Raw genomic sequence first — 19,205 nt, 5'->3', positions numbered from 1 at the left:
TATGTCTTATAGGGTTTATACTGAGTACAATATTGTATAACTGTAATAATTCAACTGTAAACCTAAAAATTTATAGCCAATTCTGAAAAAGATGCATCTTAGCTTAGAAAATTGTTATTGAATATGTCAATGCTGATGTAATGAAAGAAATGCTTCTTCTAATTATATGGTTATTAAATAAATAATTTTTTTAAAAGCTAATCTATTTTCCCTTTCTTTTTCAGAGTTAAAAACTCACCACTTAAACAGTCTCCAGGTTATCAGACAGAGCTGGTTATTCAGTTGGTATGGGTGGGCGGAGAACCTCCACAGCAGATCACCAGCCTGGCACTCAATTCTTCCTATGGACTGTAAGTATAAGGTTTGTTTTTTTCTCATTCTCTTCATAGTATTCCATATATCATTTTGCATTTAACAATAGAAAACCTGGTCTTTCTTACAGCACATTTAAATGTAGGTGTGGAACTTTAATTTCTTAATATATTTGATGGTTTATTTGGAGCATAATTTTTGTTTTGAATAATTTACTCTGGGTATACATATATTGCTATCTGATATAAGGTAAATATTTTATGGATCAATAAAATATCAAAGATAAAACTTTATTTTTTCAAATTTAGTTTTATTTTATTTGTACCAGTGTTTCGCCTAAGTGTGCCTGTCTCAGCAGTATTTACCAGGTCCAGAAGAAGACATTGGATCCCCAGGAACCAGAGTTACTGATTGTTGTTGGTAGCCATGTGGGTGCTGGGAATCAATTTCAGATCCTCTGCAAGAACAGGCAGTACTCTTAACTGCTAAGCCCTGAAATAAAGCTTTAAAGTCAATATATCCACTTTTGTATATTCTTCCAAAAATGCTTTTCATTTAATAATCTATGAAACTCTGATAAGAACCTGGAGTTATAACCTGATTTCGTAAATCTGAACTGTATGTCACTTCTTGTTTCTACTTCCAAAGGTAACTTGTACAAATTTGTAAATGAGCAGGAATTTAACAAAATATTCATCTATACATAACCATAGTTGTTTTCATTGTTAATTTATGCCTTCAGGTATGTATATAAAGCATTTTTATGCTTTGTTTATTTTCTTTAAAAAAAAATCAGTTTCAGCATAAAAAGACTGCTCACAAACTGTCGACTCCTGAGCTGTTTGTCATGGATCACTGTCTTTGCCCTTGGTGGTAGTGCTAGGAGTCACTTGTTTCTTTGCTCTGGTAACTGTCGCCTCCTCCCATTTCTTGCAGTTGTACATTACAGCCAAGACTGCTAAAACTCTAGAGTCTTCTCTGCTATCTTTTATTAGCTGCCTTACAGTGGAAGACACAAACCTCCTCCTTTTAAATTATTTATTGACCACAACCATAAAGAAAGCAAACCAGCAATAAGAATCAGAAGTAGTTAAAAATTGATTACAGACCTCATTGTGTTCATAGAGTTCTGTTTGTGGGGATTTTTGCACTTTATGTTTATTTTTAAATTTTAAATTAGTTGCCAAGACTACATATGTGTATATCCATGTTTAAAGTTTCAATGGAAAAGTCTGACTTTCTGGCCCTTTGTGAATTCCCACATGGTGTCCTCATCTGGATCCCAGTTGAAGAGTTTTCCCTTTAGGTACATGTCTGTTTTACATTTCACTGTAGTTCTTACCCAGCCTCTTTTATTATGTATATAACTCTGTACACTCCAGCTTTCAATTTCTGCCTTAAGAGTTCTTAAAAGAATAATAATCCTTTATTCACAACACATTAGGTTATAGTTCCTAAACTGTAAGGGAGAAGGTATTTGAATACCCCAGAGGGAGTCTTCCAAGACTTACACTTCCCTTTTATTCTTGAAAGAAGAAATTACCAGAACTTCCTTTGACCTGTGATTCCCTGTTTTCCTAGAGGCAGAAAATTAGGTGTTATTGCCTACTGTGGAAGGTTTATATCTCTGATCAAGCTTCAGCATCTATCTCAAATATTCTTACAAATGATATTGTATAGTATCTCTTAATGATAGAGACAATTAATGTCTTCAGAGACAGAAAAGGATGTGTTTGAGATCAGATGGCTAATATATATATATATATACACACACACATACACTCTGCATTTCAAACAGCTGAAATGGGTCCCTGGATCCCAAGGTGAAAGGAGAGAACCAAGTACCAAGGTATCCTTCAACCTCCACATGTGTGCTCATGCACGTACATGACACACAACTGATAATAAATAATTTTCTGAAAGACCCACCGTGCTTTCTTGATTTCACTAAAATGTTCATGCTTTTCCTATTCCCAGGGTGGTTTTTGGCAACTGTAATGGCATTGCAATGGTTGACTACCTCCAGAAAGCAGTACTGCTCAACCTGGGCACTGTTGAATTATACGGCTCAAATGATCCTTATCGGAGAGAACCCCGATCACCTCGTAAATCTCGACAACCCTCAGGAGGTAAAAAAAAAAAAAAAATTAAATCCTGAACCCTAAGTACTGTAAATGCTCACTTACGTGTGTCTCATGTCTGTAAGCTGCTTATGTAAACAGTCCACAACAGGCTAGAGGTATGAGTCTTGTATATTGCTGTTGGATTTGCTTTTGTTTTCAATATTCTAGGATTTAGTTAATGTCAGGAAAGAATCCGTGTCATACTTCTCCAGGGAAGGAAGACATAACTTAAGGAATATTTATCTAGTTATTGTAGAACTCAAGTACATTTCAAAGTTTTATTGTTTGATCCCTATAAGCCAATAATTGAGTTTCAACCATTTAAATCAAAGTAATCATTCCCAGGTGAAAATAAGTGTGGCCCCAATGTGACATAGCTGTTATAACATCTCAGATAGCCTGGATTCAGTGCAAGCCCAAGTTCCTTTAAAATTGTTTTTATAGTCTTCTGTTTCCTAAGCAATTTGTATTAATGGTGAATATTTTAATGCTGATACTGTTAGAACACATGGACTACTTGCTAGCTATCCTGTACATCTTACCTATTTTTTTACTTCATGATACAGGGCACATAACATTCAGTGTATGACATACAGAATAACTTATGAGACTTCAAGCTCTGATTGACTGGTGCACTTAATTTCCCTGGGTCTTCCCAGCTGGACTAAGGATTGAGGAGAACCCTGTTTGAGCCTTGTTCAACCTATTTGCAGAATATTAGTGAACCTTGGACCACTGTTTAAGAAACTGGTACATACGTCCTCACTTAGTACCTCAGAATTAAAGTTGTCTTTGATTCGGGGTGATCAGAAATAGAATATTTGCCTAACATTGACAGGGCTCTGGGCTGGGTGTCTGGTACCACAAATACATAAATGAATGCATATATACACAGAAATACTTCTTCCTGAGATTCCTTTTTCAGTTGCTCTCCTACATTATTAGCTGGTGCTGCCAGTATCATAACACATGAGATAACTAAAAATTAAATTAATCAATTAAGGTAATATTAGGCCTTTCTATCATTTTGCTTGATTGTTGAACTTTTCGGTCTGTTCTGCATTTTTGTTTGTGAGTCTGATGTTTTCCCTGCGTTATCTTAGCAGAGAGTCCTCCTGCAGCTACGCCACTCTCTACCTGTCTCCTTTCTTTTCCTCTCCTTCTCATTACTTCACCAAGGTGTGCTGGTCGTGACTTCTTGCATGTGCGGCCTTTCTAGCTTATATTCTGAATCTGTGAAAAAACCCCGTTCTTCTTTTATGAGTAAGTCATTTATGTCTTGACATTTCTGTTCTATGTCTCTAAGTTCATTGCTTTCTTTTCATTTTTAAAGTGCTTCTCAGCTAAAATAGTCAATGTCTAAAATGCATACTCTTTATTCGGAGTCCTCCCATAATAGCTACTTAAACACAAGACACAACCAGTTTCTTCATAGAGCAGAGAAAGTAATACTTTATGGCAAAGTATTAGAACATTTTTATGTCAGAAATTTTTGTGAAGAACAAAACCCTTACAGATTTTACAAACTTACATAATTTTACTAGTCTTAAAATTAATTTGTTTTCCCTTTTATGAAGTTCACATTAAATTGCTAGCAATTAAATGCCCAAATATATCTAAGGAAAGAGACCAATTTTATTTTGTAATTTCATAAATTATTCTGCATCCTTCATTCCATAGTAAATTTCATTATACTTATGTTATTATTTGCTTTATTTGATACTGATAATTAGAGAAGTCAGGTATCTGAAAATTATTTGAAGTTTTTATTAGTTTTACGGTATTTACCTGCTGCAGTCATGCCTCACTTTATCATTATTTAGTGTTTGATAAATAAAAGTAAAAACATTTGGGGCTGGAGATGGACCTCTGTGATAGAAGAGCTTTTACCTGGTGGTAAAACTACTTAATTTTCATATAAAGTTGGCAATAAAATAACTAGTATTAAATTTTTAAATTGTATCGGTATTGAAAAGGTAATAGTCTTTCAAAGTGTAATGGTATTGGACTGTAATCCCAGGATGTGCGAGGCTGAGGCAGAAGGATTTCCCTCAACTCAAAGCTTGCCTGCAGATATTATCTCAAAAAAAAAAATCTTCTAAAGTGAATGTTTAGTATGTTTTTGAGCTGTATCATGCCATCAAGTCTTTCCTCGGCCTTTTAATGGATCAGTTTGAATCAAGAATTTTTGCAGATTGTCAGTTGTTTATATGTTTGAAGTTTGAATGTGTTAACTATGTTATATTACAGTTGAGTTATTCAAAATACTGTGGCTTCATAATAAACACTGTAACACCATCAGATCCTAGACCTTAGAGGATACTCAAACCTGGAGTTCTTTCAGAATCTTTATGCACTGTTTTCTTGTACACATACACACCTGTGATAATGTTTAATTTAGAAAACAAAATAATATTATCAACAATAATACTAAAATGAACAGTATTCTGTAATAAAAGTTATGTGTATGTGGCCTCTTTCTTTCAAAATGACTTGTTGTGTTCATGCTCCTCTCCAGGGTGACATGGCACGATACTTAAAGCATCTCATGGCTCTCTTAGAAAAACTAGTATCTATACCCTTGTGAGCTACTTGATCATAAGCTCTACAGTACTTTGACAATATATCCAGTAAGCAAGACACATAGTCCTGAAAAGCAGAGAAGTATTAGGAAGGCATAATGATTCACCTCTGTGCAGGACAGTGGGATTTTATCATGCAACTCAGAGAAGTGCCTCATTTAAAATTGGACAATTGTTTCTATAATTTTCCATTTAATATTTTAAGACCAAGTTGACCATGAATAATTAAAACCATAAAAAGTGAAAATGTAGGAAGGGCTCTGTGTGTGTGTGTGTGTGTGTGTGTGCGCGCGCGCGCGCGCAGTGTGATAGGGTCCACAATCAAGAATCTATGAAAGGGGTGGCAAAATAACTTAATGGGTAAAGAACTTGCTGCCAAACCTGACCACCTGAGTTCGGTGCCCAGAACTCACATGATGGAATCAACTCTCACAGATTGTCCTCCGACCTCCATACATATGCCTTAGCATGTACACAGCCACATACATACATACACACACTAAAGAAATAAATAAGTTTATGAATGAGGTTAAGAATGTATAAAAATATATACACCAGTAAGTACTATGTCAAATTATGTCTCACTTCTAAATAATGGCAAATCAAGCAATGTAGAATTGGGAAACCAGTTAAGGGATGATTTCAAAGGATAGCTAAAAAACAGAAAAAAGAGCTAAATAATTTTATTTCTCAGCCTTCTATTAGGTAATAGCAATGATTTTTCTTTCTGAAAAGTGTAAAAATTAAGAAATGACAGCCCAGGTTACTTCACTGAAATAAGAATGACTATGCATTAATAAAAGGATATTAAGGGTATTCAGTTTAAAAGGTTTCTGAATTGGTAAAGGTAAAAGATTTTAAAAATCAGTTAATTTAATATACAAATTAGTCACAGTTATAGAGTTGCTATGTAACTGATGCCCTGTGTGCGCAAAGAAAGGAGATGGGGGACTGGAGAGATGATTCATTGGTCAAGAGTAGTTTGGTTCACAGCACCCACATGGCAACTAACAAACATCCATAACTCCAGTTCCAGGGGATCCAACACCTTCTGAGCTTTGCAGGTATTGTACACACATGGTGCACTTACTTACATTCAGGCCAAACACTCACATACAGAAAAATAAAATAAAAATTTTAAGACAAAAATGGAAATGATCAGGCCAGTGAGATTTCTCAGTGGGTAGAGTCATTTGCTGTGCAAACCTGACAACCTGTGTTGAATCCCCACAGCCCACATAAAAGTGGAAGGAGAGAACCAACTCCAAACTTGTCTGACCTCCACATGTGCACCTTGGCCTGTCTTCTCCACACATGCAAATAATAATAATAATAATAATAATAATAATAATAATAATAATTTTTAAAAGAAAATGGAGATGGTCAAGTGTTATCAGCAAGGGTTCAGAGAAAGTAAATTGAAACAAAATTCAGTGAGACACTATCAAAATAAGGTGGATTGCAATAGATGAACAGCACCTAATGTTAACATCTTACCCACACATATACACCATGCACACATACACACACATATTCATGTGCACCCATCCACATAAGCACATGTCATATAATAAATAAATGTAAAGTTATAGCAAAATTAATTAATTTTATTGTGCATGTGTGATTTATGTGTGGGTGGAGGTGGGGCATGGCAGGTCCTCAGACTTGCATAGCAAGCATTTTACCTATGAGTCATCTCACTGGCCTGAACTTTACTTTTTTAATCTGGTAACTACGTTTTCTGAAGTTAGTGAGGTATTTACTAGTGAAAATTCTGTGAAACTCTTGTAACAGTCCCCAATTACGTAAATACCTAGTTCAGTTTAACACTTGGAGTCATGATTGGAATTAACGTGATGTAGCAAAGTACCATCTGTGAACAAATCTGGCCCACTTGCCTGATTTGTAAATACAACCTTATTTCAGCAATGTCATGCTAATTTGTTTATAACCTAACATTCCTTATATATAGTACATCAGTTAGTAGATATATTTTGATGATTCACACATTATTTTGTTTTATAATATTGCAAATTTTTTCCTTTTAGAGTATCTGAAACAGCAAGCAAATTTAACAAATTAGGCACTATTTAAAGAGTAATGAGTGCACTTGATGGCAGAATACACTTACAGTTGGATACTGTAGTATCTACCTTCATTATTTTAGTGTATTGTACAGAAGACAGTGTTTCTAAAGCTCAGCATCCTGTTTTGCAAAAGGAAGGTGAGTACTGAGTTAGGCAGTCACTAAGTGAGGCAGCACATAGAAACATGCCCCATCTTGTGACTGCAATATTCCTATCACTCAAGTGGTTGGTTTTTATTAGCTACAGTTTAGTTCTGCTCATCATGTGGCAACTACTGAATACACTAATGTGGAAAATCTAGAATAGTCAAATGATACTTATGTTGCAATTCCTCTTCATTTTTAGAACAGATTATTTTTCAAAAAGTAAATTTTTGCATAATATGTGGAGAGTTTTTCACCGCTAAAATATCTCAACAGTGGTAAAAAATAACGTGTTTTTATCCCTGTATAAAATACCTAAAACACTCAGTGCCTTTTCTTCTTCTATAAGTGAAGAGGGCACTGTCTTCTTCGTTTGCTGCCATAGGATCAAGGGCATGAACAGCATAGAGAAGAGCATCACTGTGAGCGCTCAGCCTGAGTACAGGTGTGGGAAGGGGGGCCTGTTGGAAGGGTTCTAAGAACTGCAACAGAGTGGGTGGATTTGATGAGATACTATGAGATGCTTTCACATAAAGTCACCCATTCAACAAATATCTATCAGCTACCATAGTATAGGTAATAAAACAGACAAAAACCTCTGTCCTCACAGAATTCGCATTCTACTATAAAATGTCGATAGTTTTTAAAAAAAAAAGTTAAGTAGACTACAGTAAGTTACACAATATTGGTAGATACAAAAATAATGAAAGAAAATAGGATTTAAACATGAGTGGTAGGGAGAGTAAACTAGAAACAAAGCAACCAGGTGACTTGAGTAAAGATTCAAAGGCAGTGAGAGCTGCTAAGAATGTCAAGGGACGTGGAGAGGACAACAAACATAAGTCACTCAGAGCAGTGTACTGGGGGCTCAGCATGGGGCAGAACTGTGTGGCTGAAGAAGACAGCGGTTGATAGAAAGTAGGTGGGAAGGCAAAGAAAGTGAAGACAGGGAAGATATCCTGAGCAGGGTTCTGTTTCAGCCTTAAGGCTGGATTAGACTTCCATTCTGACTGAGGTTAAAGGGGTTACTTTTAAACTCCTTTGTGGTCATTTTATAATACATTTACTATTTAAATTAAGTCATATTAGTCCACTTTTTAAAATTCAGCTTTTTAATTTTTGTGGACTGTTTTATTAAGAATAATTTGATATGAATGTGTGCAGGTGCATGTAATGTGTATGGGTACCTGTAAAGGTCAGATGTCAACATCAAGTATCTTCCTCAGTCATCTCTAGCTTACTTTTTTGAGACAAGGTCTCGCTGAATCTGTAGCTGATAGATTTAGCAAGGCTGACTGGCCAATGAGCTCCAGGGATCTGCCTGACTGCCTTCTCAGCCCAGAGATTGCAGGTGCATGCTGGGGCACCTTGCTGTTTATGAGTGCTGGGGATCTGAACTGAGATCCTAATGCTTTTGTAGCAGGCACTAAACTGGCTGAGCCATCTCTCCAGACTCTGGAGTGATCATTTTATCATACAGTGTTCTGTGGTGTTTTATGGTATTTGTGATACGTTGTAAGTACAGTGCTGACAAAAATCCCAAGGGATTAAAATTCCCAAAGCTACCGGTTTTGAGTATTCTGTACTAAGTACATTTTGATTGTGGAATGTATTATCACAGCCGCTTAAAAAGCTTCAATCTCAGTGTTCTTTCTAGAGTTCATATGTATAAACAAATATTTTGTCATATTGATTACAAACCTATATTTAATTCTATGGCCTTAGAACTATAAGGTTTTTTTTTAACTTCTAGAACCATTAGTTTATGATTTTTTGGTTTTATGTTGTATTTTTTAATGATGATTTTTATTATGATTTTTTAAAATTTTTTTCAGTCAGGAATAAAGACACCATATAATTTAAACTGGAAAACATTTTATAAACCCAATTCAGAACTCTGAAAATGTCACCATAAAAGCTTTCTTAGGGGAGCTGAAGAAATGGCACAGCACTTAAGACACTGAATGTTCTTGCAGAAGACCTTGTTCAGATCCCAGCACCCACATGGCAGCTAACAACAGTGGAGTCTGTAACTCCAGTTCCAGGGGAATCCAAAGCTCTCTTCTGACCTCTGAGGCATTGCACGACACAGGTGCACTTACACACATGCAGGCAATACACTCATACACATAAATAAAAGTAATAGATAATTTTTTAATAAAAAGCTTTATTAGGGACTGAAGCAATTGTGAGCTTACATCCTTTATGAAATAATGGGAAAGCAGGCATGGGTCACGTGCACACACATGGTTGTGAAGTCTGACTTCTGAGGCTTTGCTGTACAGTCCTATGTGTTGCACAGCTAGGCCAAACTCCTGCTGTGTTTTTTGTTTTGTTAGTAATGTGTACGCAATTTGTAAGGAATTTCATTTCAGTCACTGCGCAAATTAGTATCGATACTAATTGTCTATTTCACATTTTACTCAAGGTTTTCTTTTTATTTTTTTTTATAATTTCAAACTCTAGATAACATACTTTGATCACATTTCCTCCCCCATTATCTTCTCCTCCCTCTGACCCCTTCTTCTCAGGTACCACCCTCTTACCTTCATGTCTGTGTGTGCCCCACTGTTTAGTAAGGGCTGTTTGCCTGAGCATAGGTGGGGCTTACTTAATTGAGCAAAGGCACCTTACCAGTTGCTACACCACAGAGGAATAGGAGTCCTCTGCCTTCCTCCTCCAGAAACCATTAACTGTCTATAGCTCCTCATGGAGTTGTGCAGCCTCATAAGCCCCATCCCTATCCATGGTAAAATGTTGATGGGCCCAATCTTGTGCAGATCTTCTACAGGAAACACCACTGCTGGGAGCTCATTAGTGCAACAGCCGTATTCAGAAGATAGCATTTTACAGCACTTGCCCCTCCTCTGGCTCTTACATGCTTTCTGCACCCTCTTCTGCAGTGTTCCTTGAACCCTGGAGGAGATGATATAGATGTCTTATTTAGCTGAACAGTCATGAGTCTGTGCGTTAGCCGTTGCCCACTGCAAAAAGAAGCTTCTCTGACCCAAGCTAATAGCAACACTAATTTATGGGTATAAAAGTAAGTATTTAGAAGGCAGTTTGACAGCATATCCATTTAGCAAAACAGCAGTAGTAGACTTCCATGCGCATTCCCCATCCCCTATAGGGCCTACGACCTCCCCTGGTATGGAGCCTTGATTAGGTTAAGAGTACCAGGCATGAATTCCTCCTGTGGAGCAGGCCTCAACTCTAGTCGGGCAGTGATTAGCATGGGTACTTACATAACGGTCTTGCCAGTATTATACCAGTGGGCACATCTTGCCTGGCAAAGCAGCACTGTAGTTCACGGAATTCAGCACTGGGTAAGAGTGTTGGTGACTTTTCTCCACCAAGAGACTACATAGCACTTTACAACACCGAGAATACTGGCCAGCAGGAAGGAAGCTCATTTCCAGCCTGGTTTGTTTGAAAGGAAGATGCGTAGTGTCCTCAGTAGTAGGGTCTTATCATCTAGAGCTGGTGGACAGCCAAAAGCGGCCTTTGTTGTTTGGCTGCATCTGAGACTGCCCTGACCAGCAGCTCTTAGGGAAGTATCCTACACCTGGCACTGGGGTTTCCGTTTAAGAGCTGTGATTTCCAGGAACAGCATTTTCCACCTGTGCAGGGTCCCTCCCTTCAAGTCTTTATTATTTTCAGCTTACAAACTCGTAAGTTTCCATGTGGCTTTTATATACATCCTTAGTTTTGGTTAACCCTCCTTTCTATATCCTCATTACCAACCAAAAAAAAAACCTCCTTTACAATAGTTTCTGTTAAAAATTTAGGCCTATTTTTCTTGATCAGTCTTGTATAATTCACACGTGTTTGGGGTAGGAGAAGATTTTGTTGAGGGTTTTTTTTTAAATGTTACTCTACAGGATGAATAATATACTATATTTTAAATATTGTGAATTTAGAGAAACAAAATATTTTCTTAATTAAAAATATTTAAGGGGAAAAATGCCCCATGTGGTAGCACACACCTTTAATCCAAGCCCTCAGTGGGCAGAGGCAAGTGAATCTTGGTGAGATCAGGGTCATCCTGTTCTTCATAGTGAGTTGCAGGCCAGCTGGGCTATAAGGAAACTCTGTCTCAGAAAAAAAAATTAATATAAATAAATAAACAAATATGTTAAGGATTGTGTCTAAGATATACTTAAGGGAAGTGATTTGAAGGTTGGAGTTGAAGGCCCATGTGAGACAAAAATTGCCAGATCTACTAACAAGTGTTTATTCTACCCATGAGAAATTCTAAAAGTCTCCACATGTCTAATTTTAAACAAAATATTCCATCATGTCTGATATCCTTCAAGAATAACAAATCGGCTTATTTAGAAATTGTATTTCCAAATTTTAGTCTAGCAGATAACTGTTGTACTTTAAGATCTCTTATTAGCCAGATGTTCCCATGCCGGCCTCATACACAGCATTAGCACCAAGCGTCTGCTGATCTGCTGGATTCTTTTAAGTGGTTAACAGTGGGTTGTGCACTGTAAACAGGAAGAAAGAGTATATAAATTAACGTGTTTGATTTGCTTTTTGGTTTTGTATTTCAGCGGGCCTGTGTGATATTACTGAGGGCACGGTTGTCCCAGAGGATCGCTGCAAATCTCCAACTTCTGGTAATCTCTTTTATTTCATTAATAATTATGCTTTTTTTAAAAAAACTAAGGTGGCATATCAGTGTATCTTTTTATAAACACTTGAAGATACCTACCAGAAATGTATGTATAACATTTTTCTTAAAACCATAACTGTATTCTTATTAAGTGACAAGAAACACAGCTTCTGCTAGTTAGGAATTCATAGATGTTATCTGTTCAGGGTTGTAGGATTATAACATTTATACTACTAAGGAAATGTATTTTACTCTCTACCATTGAATCAAATGTTTTAGTTATCTTCAATCTTTTCTTTGTTCTAGGTACTACTGACATTGTTTGATAGAATGGAGTAGAGTCAACGAAAATTTGATGATTTTTCAGAGTTGGGAAATCAGCTTTGTTTTTAATTAAATAGTACTCATTTCAGTGCTGTGACAGACTTTCTTTTATCTTTTTTTTTCACAATGACAGGTGAAACGAGGGACCTTGTACATGCTAGGCAAGTCCTTTACTAGTAAGCTATACCTTTAGCCCCAAATATTATAAAAGATTTTGATACATGTAGTTTAAAGATGCCTATGAACTTAGGAAAATTAAAGCCTAATTAGACTTGTTTTTCTTTTTGATCAAGGTTGTTTCTGGTATATTTACAGCTTTGTTCAGGCTATTACTTTTTATTTGAAGATGGGTCTTTATGTGATCCATGTATATATTAATACTTCATAGCAACATTATTTTTAGTATATTTGAGACCCCTTAAAATCATGCCTTGAGTTTTTTATTTACTAGATTGAATTTTGCTTATCTTTAATATAAAGTTAATTTCATCATTTAAATTATTCTTAACTTTCTCAACCTAGGAATTTTCATTAACTTTCTATTGAAAAGATTGTTCTTAACATAAGCATACTGTTTTTAATTTTAAGTCTTTCCATATCCATCTACTACATTGGAAAGAATAATGAGATGGGATGTGTTAAGAGAAGTGTTTTATGTTATGTTATATTCTCTTATGTTTCAGTTTGCATTTTATTAGAGCTAAGTTGATGAAAGCTTTTGTGGTGTTCTTTTTAAGTCTGTTTTTCCATGTGGTGTACAAACTCATCATTTCTTTTTTATCAAAGTTAAAATGTAGACTATGGAGATGGCTCAATTGGTAAAGTGCTTGCTTTGTAGAAGACCTGAGTTTGATTTCAAAATCCACATAAAAATGCACAATGATGTCCCCTTGTAATCCCTGCACTGGAGAGGTGGAGAATTGTTGTATCCTTGGGGCTTCCTGGCTAGCTAGCCTTGCCTACTTGACAAGTTCCCAGCCAAAAGGCTCTGGGTCCAAAAACAAACTGGATAGCATCCAAGGAACAACACTCAGGGTTGCCCCCTAGCCTGTGCATGCATGTACACACACACACACACACACACACACACACACACACACACACACACGTGTACCCTCGCACACACACACACACACACAGACATACACATACACACAATTTTTTTTGTTCTTTAAGCTTTCTATTGAAGTTTTCCCATTAAACTATTGAAACCTAGAGCCACAAGAACTACATGGGAATCTGTTACTAAGTCTTTATCAAGGTCAAGTTGTATACGATAAAACCAGTTGCTTTCTCCCTATAGTTGTTTCTAAATTCGTAAATTAAAATCATAGAATCTTTTCAGTGCTAGTTTCATTCCAAGTACATTCAGCCTAGTTCTGCTGTTCGTGCCTTCGCTGAAAGCCACAGAATACAATTGTCAGTATGTTAAAGAGCTGAGCTACATGGGACAGTTTGCACAGTATATTTTACGTTTAAAGTGATTATTAAATTTGTTTAGTTAGGTGCAGCACAGATAATATCTCTTTTCATCCTAAGCTAAACTTTCAAACAGCAGGTGCATGAGGCATTTAATAAATTATAATTTTATATAAATGCATAAAATTATAAATATGAAACATGCATGTATGTACATTCAAATTTTCACTCCAATTTTTCTCAAGAGAAACTCAAACATGGTTCAACGTTTTGAAGTATCTTTTGCTTATTGGCCCATGTGAAAAGACAGTATAATTTTTTTTTGAGACAGTACAATTTTAACATTGATATGACATTATATATTTTATTGTTTCTTTCTCTTATTGGTCTGAAATGCAAAGTTAAAGATTGTTATCTCAGAAAACTCACTGATAAGGCATGGATTTTTATCTTTAAATAAAATTTGTGATGAATTTGGATTAGCCTTTGTTTATGCTCTGATGGTAGAAGCTTTATCTGAGGAACTATGTCCATTCCTACAGTTCAGGAAAAATTGTTCTTGAAAAATGTCAAGGGGCTGGAGAGATGTCACATCAGTTAAGAGCAATGGCTGCTCTTGCAGAGGGCACGGGTTTGGTTTCTAGCCACCTACATGGCAGCTAACACTAGTTCATAACTCCAGTTCCAAGAAACCCAGTTTGTCTTCTGCCCTCTGTGGGCATTGCATGCATGCTCTTGGTGCACTTACATATATGCAGGCAAAATACTCATGCACATGAAAATGAATAAAATGTTAGAAAATTTTAAAGTCATAGGCAATCATTATGGCTGAAACACAGTTTGGGTGTCAATGTGCATTAGATTGAAAACACATTACACTAGGAAGTAGAAAGTTGTTGTGTCAGGTCCTCCTCTGATCACTGTGTTCTTACAGCTCAGGTATGTTTTCCTACTTGTCTAAAATAGTTAATAGTGTTCTTTGCTGTCATGGTCTTACTCTGAATATTTATACTATTTGGCTTTCTAATGGGGAAATAAAGGGACTCTTATTATCATTCGATCTTTTTGCAAACAAATTAAAGTCTAATAAAAAATGGATGCAATGAATTTTGAGGCGCCACCAAAAAGCTACAATTTTCATGGTTTTAACAACACGAAAAAACTAAATACTTTCTGGTTTTATAAATAAAATTGTTAAATAGCATATTATAAATTATTAAAAACCAATATAATTAATAGTTTAAAGTTAGTATTTATAAGAAATCAAGAAATATATGAAAACGAATTGGAAGCTAAAATGAATCCCTCATAAGCACTTAAAGGAGATCAATACTCTGAAGTGTGAAGTGCTCATATACCTTTTCTCAAAACCAGTATATTTATCTAAATTAATGCACACAAATGAAGAAAACCTTTTTAAATATAATTATTTTTTATGTATATGAGTGTATTGCCTGCATGTATGTAAGTGCACCAGTGTCATGCAGTCCTGCTGAGGTCAAAAGGGGGCATTAGATGCCCTGTAACTGGAGTTAAGGACTGTTGTTAGCTGCCATGTGAGTGCTTGGAACTGAACCTGGATCCTCTGCAAGAGCATCCAATGCTCTTAACTGCTGAGCCATCTTTCCAGCCCCAAGAAAACATTTTTTAAAACTTTTACATTTCATGATTAAGTTAGTTCAACTGTTTAGCTAATAAATATAAAAGCTCTCTGCAGTAAACCTGTTGAAAAGTACCTCTTATATAGTTTGCTTTTTCCATTTATTAAGTAAAGCAGTGGTCTGTCTGAAATAAAGTCACTTCTGCCTGCTGGACATACACAGCATGAACAAGCAAAAGTGATGACCTCTGGTGTCTTTCCTTGGAAGACTGCAGGTTCTGTTGCCCAGCACATTAGCAATGATGGAATTTTTGTGTATGTATGTGTATAGTGACATAAAATGTTAAAATGGTTTTAAAAATGGAGACTGAGGAGATAGCTCAAGGGTTAAGAATATGTTCTGCGCTTCCAGAGGACTCAAGTTTTGCTCCCAGCACCCACTTGGGGCAACCACAACTGCCTGTTAACTCCTTTAGCTTCAGAGAATCCAACATCTGCTTCTGATCTATACAGATACTGCACTCAATATATACAAACCACACACACATAATTTTTAAATAGCATAAGTTACATGTATATATATTTATTTTATAGATATAATTTCTGCTATTTAGTATATATATATGCCTCTTAAAATGTATTAGGTTATTTTTAATTGAAGGATCACCTGTGATATGATAAAAGTCATGCCCTGAGGTGTTTATATGTTACCTGGAAAACAGAAACAGAATAAGTTGTGGATGTGTATGTATTTGTTTAATTTTAGTAATTTAGTACATTTATTCAAGAAGGTTATCCTGAAATGTTTTCATGTGCTATCATAGAAATTAAAACAACCAGTAATAAGGATTTTCAACTAGTAGGAAAATAGACATGCTGGTTTTTACATTGAAAGCCTTAATTGACTGTTTATCTGTAGAAAAACACCAAACATTTCTCTTGATTTTATTATATATATATAGATACTTTTCTGGTATTACTCTGATATGAAAGATACCAAAAAAGCTAGTGTTAATATATGTTTTAACATAAATTTGTGCAGTTATTTGGTATCACATGATGACAGTAATATTTAAAAATATGTAATTTTAAATGACCATTGCACTTATTAACTCTGAATTAAATGTAAAAAACCTATACTTATTTCTGTTCTAGAACTATTATTGAGTTCAGTATTGATTTTGTAATATTGTTTTATATGAGATTCATCAGAATCTGTAAATGCTATTTAGCAAAAACAGCATGGATTCTCCAAAGAGTAATCTTTTCAAAGCTCTATGGATGTAACTGGATTCTGTGCTTCCTGGCAGGTTTTCTTGGTTAAAGCTTGTCCTCCTGGCCAAAGTAAAGAAAAATATATTTGGGGGAAGTCAGGTTCAGGTTTTTCAATGTTTGCCTAGTTCACTAAAGTTTATTGCCTTTACTGGAATTGTCCTTAAAGTATAAAAAGGAAATCATCTTATTTACTTCCAGTTATGTTGTAGGTGTTTGCACCTAGCAAAACAGCTTGATTCATTTGGCTAGAATGAACTGGTGACAGTTATACAAAATACATGCCACTAATCACACACAGGTTCCAAAAGTGAACCAGAGCTTGTATCACTGAAGAGGTCTTGTGTGTAAAATTTAATGCAAGATACTAAATGTTGAATACCATGTGAGAGTTATAAAGCATCACAGTGGTTTTAAAGGAGGGGAAGTAATACCCAGTTGGAAAGGCTGGAAATAATTTAATCCATGCAGTGTCATTTGAGATGTTCCTAATAGATGTCGATAAGTGTTAGATTTTTTCTTTGTGCTCTGACATAGAAATAATATAATATGCATCAGGACTTTTGCCCAATTATGATTCATTAAGGAAAAATGTAGAGATAAAATTTTATGTTATTAGGAAAATGTTATTAGGATCTGCTGTCAAAGCGAGTATACACTGAGTGCTATGCTGGAACGTGCTCAGGATTGCTGTTAACCACGTACATGGCCTTGTTTTGTGGTCACCAGGCTTTTGATCTGCCGTTTCTGGCTGTGGCATCTCAGTGCTTGTGACTGACCCTGTGCCTGTCCCTCCGTTGTCTCCATTTGTGTAGGTTCTTCATCCCCACACAATTCAGATGGTGAACAAAGATCGAGTAACTTTATAGAAAAGGGTATAGTATCTTTATTTTAAAGTATTTTCTTTTATTTATATTTAATTTATTTAGTTTACTTTGAATAGATTTTGACATTTTATATCAAAATATTATTTTCAGTGAAGACCCAAAGCAGAAAGCTTTCCAAGATGGTAGCCAGTGACATAGGTAGGAACTAGAAATTTCTACTTTTTTCTAATCCTTGCTCCATGCACTGCTAACCCAACACCAGAAGATGATCCAGAGCATTGAATTCTGTCTATATTAATTTGTTATTCCTGTGCTGAACAATAATCTCTTGGGCTATATCTCTTCTCAACTCATTTGTGGCAATAATTATTAAAATCAGTTAAATTGGGTTATAGCTCCTTCTCTTGACTTAGAGTGTAAATTATGCTGTTAACTTTTATTTTTGCTTATTTTAAAATGAAACAGGGTTCAATTTATGCTCTGAATAGCAAGCTTATGATCTGAAGTTAATTTATATTTTATTTGTACTTTTTCTACTTGTCTATCTCCCTCATATTTTTAAGATTCCAAGTCTCAAGGAAATTATCTTCTAAAGGCTGGCTTTTTAAAACATCTTTAATCTACACCGGTTTCAGGGTAAATGGCAATTTTCTACCACCTCCCATCACACAAATAAAAGCATTTATACTATTCCTGTTTGTTTTGTGGATGGATATATTTTGAAATGAATAGCTCAGTTTAAGTTTCTTGAAATTTAAAACTGAGGAAGAAAATGTGTACTAAACCTTGGAGACATAATCAAATGACTTTCTTTGGTCATAAAAATTTAAGAATTCTCAAAGATTTGAGTCTTGAAAACAGGCTTTTATAGAAAAGGGTATAGTTTATCTCTGACTTAAATTTGAAATTTTTATTATACAATTCATATATTATTTAATTCTACCCAGACTCCCTATAATATACTTTTTTCCCCATGATTTTGGTGGGTGTATGTGTGTGTATGTTCAAGTTAGGGGAGAGCTCTTGTGTATGCTGGTTCATGTGTATGTGCACCCTCTGAGGACAACTTTGGCCGGTGCCAACTACTTTAAAATAATTATTTATTTGTTTAATTTATTGAGACAGTTCTTTTACTGGCCTGGAGCTCACCATGTAGGTTAGGCTGGCTGTCCAGAAAGCCCCAGAGATCTGCTTTCTCCTCCTCCAAGCACTGGGAGTACAAATGCACATCACCATGCCAAGTTTTTTTTTTTTTTTTTAAATGTGGGTTCTGGGACTCAAACTCAGGTCTTCATACCTGCAAACAAAGCACCTTTGCTGACTGAACCATTTCCAGCCCTCCCACATACTTCTTTAGTGCACATGAGTGCTTGTGCCCTGGAATAGCTGTTCTCTTCCTCAGCTCATAATATTTAATACATGGTTGGATTTAAAACTTCTAGAAATAATACCAATGTTTTCTATATGCTATAAGTTGAACCCTGTTTAGTTGTATTAGTGGTGGATGACTCTTAACTCCTCTGTTCATTTTTTAAATAAGGTGGTTTATTCTTGTGCAAAGGGCTTTTCATCAATTATTTATTGTTATATATGGTTTCTTAGTGAAGCTGTTGGTAATAATTAAATCACTTTAATTCTGTAAGAAGACTATACATACAACTGGTTTTCTTTAGAGCATATTGCATCCCGAGTACATTAAAGTTCTTTTGTTGTCATACCTATACTGTAAAGAGAAGTTTGTTCCTAACTGAATTTCACTCAACAACTTTCAGAATTAAATTGCCTAGGAATTTTACTTAACATGGAAGGCATATAATTGAATTGCATACAATTAAATTTGTTAAAATAATTTCTGTCCGACTTCTAGTCCTAAGTTATATTTGCTTTATTAAGTG

General features: G+C 35.4%; 1 protein-coding gene across 6 annotated transcripts in view; it reads left to right on the top strand.

Moving 5' to 3' along the window:
- The window catches only part of Stxbp5 (syntaxin binding protein 5), a 175,193-nt gene that overhangs the window by 125,213 nt on the left and 30,775 nt on the right, over nt 1-19,205 (top strand). For 4 of the 6 annotated variants that reach the window (XR_003850096.1, XM_029565170.1, XM_029565172.1 and 1 more), the window contains exons 17-21: nt 225-350; nt 2,290-2,441; nt 11,807-11,872; nt 17,299-17,358; nt 17,461-17,508. Coding sequence is in view for 5 of the 6 variants with exons in the window: in XM_029565170.1 (XP_029421030.1) it covers nt 225-350; nt 2,290-2,441; nt 11,807-11,872; nt 17,299-17,358; nt 17,461-17,508 (452 nt within the window). In the remaining variant the exon portion in view is untranslated. The remainder of the gene's footprint in view (nt 1-224; nt 351-2,289; nt 2,442-11,806; nt 11,873-17,298; nt 17,359-17,460; nt 17,509-19,205) is intronic. The other 2 variants (XM_029565173.1, XM_017799044.2) reach the window with 2 other exon arrangements.

Source organism: Nannospalax galili, unplaced genomic scaffold (assembly GCF_000622305.1).
Source record: "Nannospalax galili isolate Female #2095 unplaced genomic scaffold, S.galili_v1.0 scaffold377, whole genome shotgun sequence".
In the NCBI taxonomy this organism is placed as follows: domain Eukaryota; kingdom Metazoa; phylum Chordata; class Mammalia; order Rodentia; family Spalacidae; genus Nannospalax; species Nannospalax galili.
Note: the sequence above shows the minus strand (reverse complement) of the source record. Positions and strands in the feature narration are given on the sequence as shown.